Source organism: Leishmania major, chromosome 9, assembly GCF_000002725.2.
Source record: "Leishmania major strain Friedlin complete genome, chromosome 9".
NCBI classification, from domain to species: Eukaryota; Euglenozoa; class Kinetoplastea; order Trypanosomatida; family Trypanosomatidae; genus Leishmania; species Leishmania major.
In genome coordinates, this window is record NC_007250.2 from 405,039 (window position 1) to 417,500 (window position 12,462).

The 12,462-nt window shown below is 55.0% G+C and overlaps 1 protein-coding gene and 4 non-coding genes across 5 annotated transcripts; 4 read left to right on the forward strand and 1 right to left on the reverse strand.

Moving 5' to 3' along the window:
- Nucleotides 1-497: 497 nt before the first annotated feature.
- LMJF_09_TRNAVAL_01 lies at nt 498-570 on the forward strand. Its single transcript has one exon. It is a non-coding gene; the product is annotated as a tRNA-Val (tRNA).
- Nucleotides 571-631: 61 nt separating this feature from the next.
- LMJF_09_5SrRNA_02 lies at nt 632-750 on the forward strand. The gene has a single exon (XR_002460092.1). It is a non-coding gene; the product is annotated as a 5S(M5) ribosomal RNA (ribosomal RNA).
- A 74-nt stretch (nt 751-824) lies between these two features.
- Nucleotides 825-895, forward strand: LMJF_09_TRNAHIS_01. Its single transcript has one exon. It is a non-coding gene; the product is annotated as a tRNA-His (tRNA).
- Nucleotides 896-1,075: 180 nt separating this feature from the next.
- Nucleotides 1,076-1,148, reverse strand: LMJF_09_TRNAPHE_01. The gene has a single exon. It is a non-coding gene; the product is annotated as a tRNA-Phe (tRNA).
- A 2,506-nt stretch (nt 1,149-3,654) lies between these two features.
- On the forward strand, nt 3,655-5,502 carry LMJF_09_1010 (conserved hypothetical protein; the record flags this gene model as incomplete). The annotated part of the gene is made up of 1 exon (XM_001681223.1): nt 3,655-5,502. The coding sequence occupies one exon, from the start codon at nt 3,655-3,657 to the stop codon at nt 5,500-5,502; it is 1,848 nt and encodes a 615-aa protein (XP_001681275.1).
- Between the last annotated feature and the right edge of the window lie 6,960 nt (nt 5,503-12,462).

A 12,462-nucleotide genomic window follows, 5' to 3' on the forward strand; every position in this document is an offset into this window, starting at 1 on the left:
CGTAGGTGCAGGCTGTGGCAGTTAGAGAAGAAAGCAAAAAAGGGGTAGCAGTTCACGGAAAGTGAGTTCCATTCATGAACGACCCTTGCGCACGGTATTTTTTTCGTTTGAAACGACAAAAAGCGGTCATGCTGCTCAGCTCTTTTCTTTGGTGAGACTTTCGTCAGGCTTGCGGGTCGAGCCAGCAGCTTTGCTGCGAGGCACGACATTTCAGGTTTGTTTGGAGAAGCGCCGCGTTTCCGAGGTGCAGCGGAACAACAGGTGCTCTTGTCAGAACAGAACCCACGATTACTTTCATGCCGACATTCGGTAATGTGTGCAGATTTCAGTACGCGGCATCGAAGTGCAGCGATCGACACTGGCAGTCATCTCTGCTGCAGGAAAAAAAGGGCCGTATCTAATGTCGTTTGAAAGGGGGGGGGGGGAAGAGGCACCCTGAGCAGCAGACCACCCCAATTCTTCATCGCATTTGGCAACTTCTGTGCGGCTCACGACATGCGATGGTCGTCTAGTGGTTAGGACATTCGCCTCACACGCGAGAGATCGCGGGTTCAATCCCCGCCCGTCGTAACTTTTTCCCCGGCCGCAACTCTGCCCCACGCCCACCCACCATCACAGTCCGGCGCACTCCCGAGTACGACCACACTTGAGTGAAAACACCATATCCCGTCCGATTTGTGAAGTTAAGCACTCACAGGCTCGGTTAGTACTGAGGTCAGTGATGACTCGGGAACCCTGAGTGCCGTACTCTTTTCCTTTTATCTTCCTTACTTTTTGACAAGCAGTTCGCCGTTGGCTTGAGGGAAAAACTGGCAGTTTGCGGTGGGGAAATAGTTCAGTGGCAGAACATCAGATTGTGGCTCTGAATACCCGGGTCCGATTCCCGGTTTCCCCTCACTTTTTTCTTCTGTTCTTTAGCACGGCGGCCGAAAGGGAAAGAACGCCTTTCTAACGCAAAAATAATCTGAGGCCTTCCACGTATTTCGTGTGAAAACGTCGCTGCTGTGACAAAATGCACTGTGAGGCGAGTGCGTGTCGGCCTCGTGAAGCACTTGTTCGAAGAACAGAAAAGGTATGCCGCGACCCGGGATCGAACCAGGGACCTTCAGATCTTCAGTCTGACGCTCTCCCAACTGAGCTATCGCGGCTGCGATGCTTTGGGTATGCAAGCAACCCTACAGGATGTCTTGTTTCTTCAGCCGTTTTCTTCGATCTGCAGAATCTCTTGGTGCAACTGGCTTTCATCCCGGACATCCGGGTTCTGTTCCTTTCATGAGAGTTGCTTGCCCCTCTTTGCGCGGATGAAAGGCACCACCAGGCTGAGAAACACTTTTCTTGCAAGGTGACGGGGGTCTTCCGGCTACTGAAGCGACATGGTGTTAATGAGAGGAGATGGGCGGAGGGAAGCTGCTTCTCATCGCTTGGTTACAGCGCTTGTGTGGAGAGTGATCTATGTTTGCCCTGATCCGCGCTTTGTCAAGCGAGTGATAGCGAGGCGGCTTTTACCGCCACCGTGAACGAGGGATGTTCCTCGGTGCAGAGGAATGTGTTTAAGGCGTGCTTGCTTGTTTTTCAGCCAGGGGTACAAAGATGCCCTGTTGCTTTTCTATTGCGCGTCTTGTTTCCAAGATGCAACACCATCCAGGACCTGGACGCTGACATCTGTCGTGTGGAACCGCTCTGACCCCCCCCTCTTTGCGCCTTAGGTGCTTGACCCGGTTAAACCAGAAGTGATTCGGCATTGATAGGGGGGTAGGGGGGCCGCTTAACTTCCTCACATGTAATAGGGGCACTGGACCCCGAGATACAGCGCATTGAGGGAAGCGTCCCCCGTCATCAGGGTGCGCCTGAGCGATAAACAAAGGAAAGTAAATCCAGAGCTTGTCCTCATGAGCAAAATAGCTGTGCATCCGCAGGAGGATTGCTTTCCAGCTTGCAGTTACCCCATACAAGGAGGAGCAGCTTTCGCTTCTCTTGCTTTGAGAGTATCTCGCATCGAAAACGTGACACACGAAACGCTTTGCCACAAGCACGACATGTTCGGTACACAAACGAAGAACTTTTCTTTGATCTTCCCCTCTCTTCTCTCTGCGTGTTCTTTTCACTCGTGCTTTCTTGGGCAGCTCATGCGCGGCTACACTGGAGCCGAGAAAAGATGAACGACGATGTGGTTCGTTTTTTCAGCAGCACCAGCCACTATAGACCTGAGGTCCTCCGCCGCATTGTGATGGACATCGACGCAGTCTGCAACTCACTTTGCTTCTCTAAGAAGATCACTACCTGGGGCAGCACCGAGCAGCCCAAAATTTGCCTCTACGGAGGGCTTCCTGTCAGCTTCCCGATGATAGCGAGGGGTGACGCTGGAGAGCACAGCGCTGCTAGTGAGCCTGTCCCTCAGTCCTTCCTTATCCCTATCCAAATTTGGATCTCGCATCAGTTCCCCGCAGAACCGCCCTTTATTTACCTCGCCTACACGCGCACTAGCGAAGCCTCACACATTCCGGAGTCCGTGAATACCTCGGTGCTGAAGATCGTAAACAATCACCCAAACGTGGATTTTACAGGACTGTGCTTTTGCAAAGAGCTAGCTGAATGGAAACCATCCACCTCGTCCCTGTGCTTCACGGTGGAACGCCTAGGCAGGGCACTAGAGAAAAGTGGCCGCTGCCCAATTTACATTGATCAAGGAATTTGTGGGAACTCGCCGGCCATTGACAGCAACAATAGTGATTATGATAGCAAGAGTGTCACGGGCGACATGCTGCCGAACTCCTGCCTCGTTTGTTATGACAAGAAAGACACAGTTTTAGTGCCGTGCGGACACTTTTGCGTGTGCATGTCTTGTGCAGCGAATTTGACGGAATGCCCACTCTGCCGTGCAAAGATTATGGTTCGTCAAAGAGTGTTTGAGTGACGTCCTCTTTGTGTGTTGCGGTGCCGTGTATGTGTGTGTGGCGGTGCCAATGAAGCTTCAAAAAAGGCGCTTATGTGCACCTTTCTCTACTCAAAAGAACGGGTATTTTCATCGTTGACTACGCGGCTGAGCGAGATTGCAAGACGGCCAGTGATGCTTTGTTCTCTGCGGCTGGAACCTGCTACGCGATTTCTTCCACACGGATGCGAGAGATGCAAACAAATGAAAGAAACGCAAAAGAACGCTTTCTTTTCCCCTGACCATAGAGGTGAAAGCCCGTTGTAACGAAAAGGCAATACTCGAAAATCAAACAACGAAAGAAGTGTCAGTCGTCTGCTCGAGCACAACACAGGCAAGGCTCGTTTACCACTCAAAACACCGAAAGGCAGCTCTATGCATTCTTACTCACAGGTAGAAAAAGAAATGAGACGCATTGTTATTTCACGCCTCTGAAGAGGCACTAGTGCAAAGCAATCTGTTTTAAAGAATGGATTGAATGAATGCTGGCGAAGATGCTTCACTGACATAAAACTCTGTTCGCTTCCTCATTTACCCTTTCCTCTGCGTTTGCTTCGTCTTCTCTTGCATTGGCTCCACTTCTCTTTCCGTTAATACATCTTTTCCCTCATTTTCTTCGACCGCGCCATCACCACAAGCCAGTATTGCTAGACATTGTGGCTTGTTTGAGAGATATTGCTCACACTCAAAAAAAAAAAATAGGTCCCTTTGCACTGCATAAAATGCCGTCGAATAAGGTGCTTGTCGTCACTGGCGCCGTGCTCGCGACAGCTGCCCTCATCGGCACTGCTGCCATCACGCGCTCCTACAAGAAGAGCACTGAGGACAACGATGACGACGCTTTCTGTGCGCCGCTAAGCAGCCTTTCGCAGTCAACGAAGCAGACCTTTTCGGTAGCCAAAAATACTGCGCGGTCCTCCGAGGCTGCCGCCTCCGAGGCGACTACGTCGCAAGAGAAGACAAAGGCAGCACCAACGACGCAGCCCGCGGCAGCGAAGAAGGATGCCTCGGCACACGCCGACGTCAAGGTCCCTGCAGCTGCCGACGCGGCGGCGTCGCTTCTTGAGGAGGCGTTGGACGAGCTGGAACCGACGAGACCGGCTGCTTCTGCGGAGGAGACTAAGGTGGCCAGTAAGCGGACAGCCACCAAAGTGGCAGCTGCGGATACCGCTGATCGCAAGACGTTCGAGCACCTTGGTATTTCGATGAAGGTGCCGGAGGGCTGGGAGGTTCGGGAGGAGCTGTCGCCGATCCCGAATGTGGCGATGGTGACGGTGTGGAACCCGGAGTTCGAGCATTTTCCGAACGCTGAAATGCCCGGCGCCGTGCCGGTGATTATTCTCTCCGTAGAGGATATTCGTGGCGAGAACTTGAACCTTGTCGAGTTCAAGGACCGTTCAAAGGACTTATCGATGCAACAGATGCTTATGATGACAGGTGGTGTTGTGCAGCCGATCGTTCGCAAGGATAGCAGCGTGCAGGAGGGCTCGTTTCGCCATATTCTGGAGTACTCCCAGAGCATGCCTCCGTTTTTCGACTTGTCGGTTATCAATCTGCTGGAGGTGCGCAACGGCGTCGCCTACGTATTTCAGATTATGTGCAACCCGAAGATCATGAATCAGTACCGCCCGATCTTCACGCAGCTGGCGCGCGATATCGTGGTCACCCCGATGGACTCCAGCTCCCTCGGCTTCTTTCGCGTGCACACCGGCAAGGTCTCCATGGATATCGATACCACATGGAGCTGGTCGTACCCGGATGCTGGCGACGACGCTGCACTCCACCTCGCACAGTTTCAGCTCGCCTCCACCGTGAAGAAAGAGGAGATCACCCTCTACGAAGTGAGCAAGGCCCCGGCGACTGAGCACAAGCAGCGCAAAGAGAAAACAGTGGATGGCGTCACGATTTGCTCTGCCTTTGACGGCACACAGGAGAAGAAGACGTTCACTTACAACGACTACTGCCTTGTTGTTCACCCGCAGCAGAAGGCCATCTCGTACCTCTCCGAGGCAGCACTGGTGCGCGCCGTGAAAAGTGTGACACCGTCGGCTGAGCCGCCGAAGCCGAAGTGCGGCGCAGCCTTCATCACAACAGAGTACGGCTACACCTTCGACGTGATCGGTGCCAGCCGCGTCGTCTCAACGAAGTTGGGCAATGGCACTGTTGTGTACGCGCCGCAGGGTATTCCGTCGGACCCGTCCAAGGCCGCGTCGCCTGAGGAGACCGGACCGACTGTCACCATCCGCATTGGCAAGCCAGAGACGGACCCTGACTGCATGGGTAGCATTGAGGAGTGGACGACCCGCATACGGGAGGAGGCCGCGAACGGCACCATCACAAAGATCCAGGTCGTGCAGTTGAAGGAGCAGGAGTGCCTCACCTTCCTGTCCAAGGAGATGCAGGAGGTGTCGCCGAAAGAGAGGGTGGAGGTAGTCGGCAAGGTTTTCATTTTCGTTCGCAATGGTACGACAACGCTTGTGCGCTGGGAGAGCGCGACGGGGACGTGGCGCAAGTACGAGCGTGATATGGAGGCGTTCCTCGAGTCCTTCCAGTTTCTCGAGTCGGCGTAGGTGAAGGTACAATGAAGGTGCGTAGAGGGCAAAAGAAGACGAAAGGCGTGCAGAAGCTGCACAAGGAAGTGGGAAGGGGAAGTGAGTGACCGAAAGGAGGAGCACACACGGCTGAAATGGCAGAAAAGAGAACACAGTGGCGGAATATAGAGGAACACTTGCTATGGCGGAGCCTCCGCTGCGCATGTGTGAGAGGGCTTCGTGAAGAAGATCGTTTAGCAGTGGTCCTGTGCGGTCCCACGCTTATTTGTGTGGCGTTATTCCCCTGGTTGAGCAAGCCGCAAGCTTCCGCGCTTTGCTGTTGCGCCGGCTCTTGTGTGCATGTGCATGCGTGCGCACGTGCGGAAGCGGGCTGTGCCTTTTTCTTTGGCCTCCTTTTCTGCTTGTGCTCGCCACATGTTTGGTCCCTCTTCCCCCTTCCCCTTCCCCTTCCCCCTCGCTTACTGACTCATGTCACCAAGTCTCCTTTTCCTTTATCGTGGCATTCCTTCTTTTTTTTTGTTTAAGGCCTTCCCGTTCGTCCGTTCTTCTCTTCCATGCTGCATCTCGTTTCTCCCTCTCCCGCCCCCTCTCTTACACGCCCCTCCATTTTCTCCCCACTTGTTCACATACATTTCTCCTGCCGTTTTTGTCGTTGTTTAGCTGAAGTGAAGAAACACAAGAACACTGTCCCCCCTCCCTCCTCCCCCTCCTCCCTCCTGCGGCGAAAAGACAAAGATATATGAATATATATATTTATATATCTATATATCTCGATAAGATAGAAGTCAAGTAGGTATCCTCAGTACACTTGCAGAAAAACGGGAAGCCAACAACTAAATCACCTAAGCGACGTTTTCCCTTTCTTTTCCGTCGCAAGTTTTTTTTTCGACGATACCGACTCTTTCACACAAACACACACACGCGAGAGCCCACGCATCGACTCGCACATGCATGCACACAGCGTCAACACGCTCACAGACACACACAGCTCGTGGCAGTTTTTCATTTTAAGCTGCTGGGATTTATGTGTCTGTGCACTTGTCTGTATGAATAAACAAGTAAGTATGTTTTGTGAGTATGTTCGTTTTCTTTTCTGTCGGTTTGGTGGTGTTGGCGCTCCGTGTGTGTCTGTGTTGATGCCGTTGTTTTATTGTATTTTGGCCAGTTCTGTGCCTTTGTGCTTTCCGTATTTGTGTGAGCGAGGAATACCGTTGAAGTGGTAGTGGTGGTGGGGGCGGCAGCGATCACGATACACGATGTTGAGTCCAGCCCGAGGCGGGTTCAATCGAAACAGGAAAAGAGAAATTGCGTCCTTGTGCTTTTTCGCTTTTTGGTTTCGTTTCGTCCCCCATCCCCCCCCCCCCCACACACACACCCATAGTTTTGCCTGTGCCGTGATACACGCACGCGCGCTCCAATATGCTCCATGCCCGTGTGTGTGTGTGTGTGTGTGTGTGTGTGTGTGTGTGTCTGTCTCTGTGGTGTGTGTATCAGTACTGATAGCATTATCGACATGCCATTCTCTGGCGTTGTCGCCGGCGTGGTTCGTTCTGGTGTCGCCGTGCCCACGGTTTTCCCCTTTATTTCTAGCGGTTCACTTCTTTCGGCAGTCGTCGTCTCTTTTGGTGTAGTCGCGTTGGTGCTTGTTTTTTCTCTATTCTCATGATTTCATTGGGTCGTCCCTCCCCGCCCGCCCGCCATGACTCGCTCTCTTCGTCGTCGTCATGTGTGCCTGCGTGCGCGTGTGATGTTCTTCTCTGTCTCTGTCTCTGTCTTGATATGTTTGGTTGTTTTGTGTGTTTCCGAGCGTCATCTTTTAGTTGTCGGTCGTGAATGGCGCGTATTTCTTCGTTGCCGTATTTTTTTTTGTTGGCGGGAGGGGAGGGGAGGGGAGGGGGTCTCTCTCTTTGGTATTGTTTTATGTTCGTGATCGTCAAGTCTCTCTCTCCCCGCCCCCTTTTCCCGCCTGTTTCACGCGTTCACCCGTCTCCACATTTTACGCTTGGCGTGTCGTATGTTTATGTTTGCTAATGTGATGTATCTTTTTGTGTTGCAAGTGCAAACCACCCCCACCCACAGAAATCGTCCCGCTACAACCCCCCCTCCCCCTCCCCCTCCCTCCCCGGCTGCCGACTTCCTCCACTACTGCAACTTCGAAACACACACACACACACACACACACACACACACACACACACTTTAACTTCTTAAAGCGAACAAACATCGGTAAAACCAAAGAAACAAACAAAAAAGAATTCGACCGCACGTGGGAAAAGGAAACAACAACCAAAAAGGGGGTGCGCAGCCCGGCAATGCGACTGATTTTTTGGCGCCGACGGTTGCTTCTGATAATCGCACAGGCGCCTGACCCCAAGTCCATGACACAGCAAAGGGTGAAGTGTGAGGGCAGGAGAAAACAAGCGCCACGGCTAAGGTGCAGCTTCGGCTTCACTCCCAAGCTGCACCCATTCTCACCCCTCGTAGCTTGGTCTCTTCCCTGACCTCTCTCCTCTCCCCTTCCTCCCACAAGGACTAGCGGCCAAGCGCTCTCTCTCCCTCTCTTCCCATGCTCAGTGCGGGCGCGACACACAGCGATCAAGAGAGACGCCCACACATCTCTTGTGTTCCACCGCCCCCCCCTCCCCTTCCACGACTTATCGAACACCGCCTCTCCCTCCCCGATCCTGCCCTTTTCGTTCCTGCCTTCCTCTTTTGCGTGCTTCGCCTCTCCCTTCCACCCCCCCCCCCCCCCCCCCACTGCACACCCATGGTAGCGTTTCCTCGCTTCGACTCCGCCCCGCGCTGCTTTTTCATTCGTCCTCTTCGGAGCTCTCCGTGCTTTTCCGTTGGCTCCCCGCACTGCCCCCCCCTCCTCCTCTCCCCTCCCCTCCCCTCCCCTGCCATCCCCCTTCCGCGGGCTTTTACGCCGTCTCTCCACGCGTTTCCTGTCGCGCCCGCTTTGGACTGGGCTTCTGCACTCTTTCCCTTCGACTCTATCCCCTTCTCTTGCCTGCTCCGTCAGCCTGCAGCCCTCCCCCTCCCCCCTCCCCTCCCCTCCCTCCCCCTCCCCCCTCCCCTCCCCCCTCCCTTTCCCCGAACCTGCGGACAACGTCGAAAGGAAAGGGAAAAGAGCCGCGAATACGGAAAGCGGATTTACCTTTCAGGCCGGTGGGCCAAGAGCCGGAAGAACAGCGAGCGACACCGACAGACCAGGAGGCTTCAACACCTCCCTCTCCTCCTCCTCCTCCTTACTCCTTTTCTCTGATGTGCTCTGCTCTGCCTTGATGACGGGAGGGGGGGGGACGCACACCTCTCAGCGCGTGGTGTCTCAGGACCCCGTGCAACCCCCTCCCCCAATCTCTCTGTTAGGGAAGCCAAGCAGCCCTCTTCTATCCGTGCCAATGCAGAACCCACCTGTGGCGGCGACAGGGTCCGGCCGTGGGATGGCGGTGCGTCGGGGCGACCGACGGCAGCGAACACGTGTGTGCCATCCATACGATGGGCAACACGTGTCAGGGCGACTCGAGCGTATGCCTCGCCGGGCCCTCGCACAGCCCACTGATGTGTGGGGAGGAGCCTGCGTGTGCTGCCCCGAGGGAGAGGGGGAGGGGGGATGCACCAGGGGTGGCGACCGGCATGGTGTGGGGAGCGGCTGTGTGGAGTGGGGGAGGAGAGCTTGAGGCAGAGACGGTGCACAGGTCGCTGAGTCGGGGCACTTGCTGTAACACACGTGTGTGTCTGCGGTTTGCTTCGCACCACGCGGATGGGGCCTGATGACAATGCCGGGTTGAGTGTAGAGTTCAGCTCATGTTTTGAGGCAGAGGGGAAACGTAGGGGGGTGAAACAACAACGCACATCTACGTGTAAGCATGTGTCTACATTTCTCGTGTGGTTTCACACGATCCGACGTCTTCTTAATCGGAGCGTCCTCTATTTCCGCTAAACACCACGCCAGGCGCGCGTACACACACATACACACATACATACAATAGTGGCGTCAACACTCTCTTCTTTGTTTTCTCACTTCTCGCCTCTGTCGTTGCGGCGTCGGTGTCAGTGCGTCCTTCTCCGTTCGTGTGTGTGTGTGTGTTTCTGTGTGTGTGTGCTCTGTTTTTTCCCTTCCCCCAACTGCAGTAAGGAATGCATATATATATATATATATGTTCAGCGCTGCTCGTCTCTGCCCTCCTGCGGGTCTAAAGTATATATATATATATATATACGTTGGTGTGTGTGTATATATGTGTGTGTGTAGTTGCGTATGGAATCTCCTGTTTCTGCTCAGCGCAAACAGATGCTACTTCGACGATGACAGCACTCAAAATCGACGTAATCTTTTCTTTCTCCCTCTCTCCTTGGCCACACTTCTCCTTTCTCCCCCTCTTGTGCGCGCGTATGTGGGTGACTGCCGTGGGGTGCTCGGGTGTGTTGTGGAGGTGTGTGCGTATGTGTGTGTAGAGGGAGGGAAGGGGGAAGCACGGCGGACTGCACTGTTTTACCTTCGCCAATGCTTGCTTGTCAATGTGTGGTGTCGTGTGCACCCCTATAGCACATGCTGATGCGTCTCCTCCCTCCTCCTCGCCTTCGCGCTCGGGCGCTGTTTCTCATTCGCCCCCCTTTTTCGCAGTGTGGGCAGCACGTTGTGCACTTGCTTCACTGTTGCCTTTTGCGTGCGGCCCCGGAAAAAGAGAGACGCGGGATAAAGTCGTGGCGCCGTCGAAGAGCGCAACGTAGGCGCCAGCGGACATCCGCAGCAGCAGTAGCGTGCCGCACCTCACCTGCACTTTACGTCTCTCGTGATGCCTGGCGCCACCCTCCATCCCCTTCCCTTTTTTGCGCCCTTCCCTAGCTGCGAGACGTTCGAACACGCTCAAAAACAAAGGTGTTAGTCGAACACGCAAGCAGGCAAACTGAAAGGACGCACTCTTCATCCCCTCCCCCTTCACTGCGAGGCGCCCCGGCGTCGTACGATAGCTTGCGTACGCCCTCCCTCCCTCCCAAGTACGCACACGCGTCACCAGGTAGAGAGGGGGGGGGGCGCGCGAGCGGAACGCGCTAGGAACGTCTACGCGTGGGTACTTTTTAGATCACAGGAAACGCTCACACACACACGCACGCACGTGGATACAAGTGGGCGAACGTACAGAACAACAACAATAGAGGCGAAGAAAAGACCATGAGGAGCAGTGCAACACACGCTTAGATTGCACACAACAGGCTGGGTATCCTTGGCATGAGTTGTGTGTGCCTCTCTCTGTGTATGTGTGTGTGTGTGTGTGTACGTGTATGCTAAGTCTTCACCCACGTTTTCTCTCTCACGCGCTCCGCGTCGTCGGCAGGTTGCCTACATCGCCTTGAGCACGACTGCGTGGCTACCCTTCTGCTGCTCCCCTGCCCCCTCCCTCCCTCCCTCGTCTTGTAATTCTCTACTCGTCCCATTCCTCGTTTACCATCGGATTATCCTCAAAGCCACGAAATCAAAATTCGAAAGACGCTCTCACTTCAGCTTCGCACATACGCGTTTCGTTCCACCGGCCCTCTCGTCGCCTGCACCACAAGCCAACGCCACCGCCCCAGCTTTCACGTTTCCTCCCCTTCTCTCGTGCTCTCCTAGCGATGACCTCTACTGTGAACAAGTTCCTCCTGGCGCTCGTGGCCCTCGTGGTTCTCGCCACCTACGCTGCGGCGCAGAGCCCCCCCTGCAATGTCAAGCAGTGCAGTGAGTGCGTTGCCGGGTCCACCACTCAGTGCGCGATCTGCAACCCTGGCTACCGGCTGAACGCCAAGGGCCGGTGCGTAACGAACGTGAATGCCGCCGCGGCTCCGCACGCCGCCGTTACCGCCGTGGCAGCTGTGTTGGCTGCTGTCGTGGCCTACACGCTGTGATAGCATCGAGCAAGCTGGCGGGTCAAGGGAGCAGAGGAGCGACCAATGTAGCTGGTTGCGTGGCGGTGCTGCTGCTGTTTTTGCGGTGGGGTACGGGCGCTGGCTCTTCTGCTAGCGTGGTGTGGGAGAGACGGAGTGCCTGTGCTACCTGTAGACGCCCTCTCTCTGTTCCCCTCCGCCGCCGCCGCCGCCCTCCCCCGCATTTCGTAAGCGCAAAGTACGCCGACCAATGGATGACATGGCACGTGCTTGCGTGAAGCAGGTGTGGCACTGACCGCGTATTCCTTTGGCCTCCTGGCACTTCGCGCCACCGTCCTGGGTTTGCTCTCTCTCTCTCTCTCTCTCTCGCCCCTTTTCTTTTCGTGCCAACGCAGCACCAGCACCAGCAGCGGCTTTGCTCTCTCGATCGTTGGCCCCCTCCCCCTCGCCTTCTCCCTTTTCTTTCTCACCATCCTCTTCGCTTTCCTCGACTTGGCTCTTTTAAATTTCCCACCTGTTGTTTGCTTCACGCGGTCGTCTCGTGTCTCCCTCGCTTTCTCCGCGGCCAAGATAACCCCCCCGCTCGGCATCTTGTGTGCGGACGTCTACACATGTGTACATGTGTGTGTGTGCAATGGGCGCGGCATCGGTGAACACTTCTTCTGCTCCCCCCCTTCCCTGTCTCCCTCTTTCTTTTCCTCATTGTTCCGGAGCACGTAAGTGGTTCATTGTTTTTTCTTTTTTGTTTTGCATGCGCATCGGCTCGTGCTTTCTTTTTTGGTCTTCGCACTTGGTTTACACCCTCCCCTCCCCTCCCTCACCTCTTACGCGGGCTCATTCTTTTCTCGACACACAAAGTGGCGTTGGTGTACCACTCTCCGGTTTCGTTCCCCCTCCCCCTCCCCTCCGCTCACCACGCAAGCCTTTCGCTGTCTCTCTCTCTCTGTGCGTGTGTGTGCGTGCGTATTTTCATTGTAGGTTTTTCCTCGGAAGCGGCTCCGCGTGGGCAAGGGATATGAAGGGGATGGGGGCTGCTGCTCGGCTTCCTTCCCCAGACAGTATGTGTATGTGGGGGTGGGTGGACACGGGACGCTGCGATAACACGCACGGAGC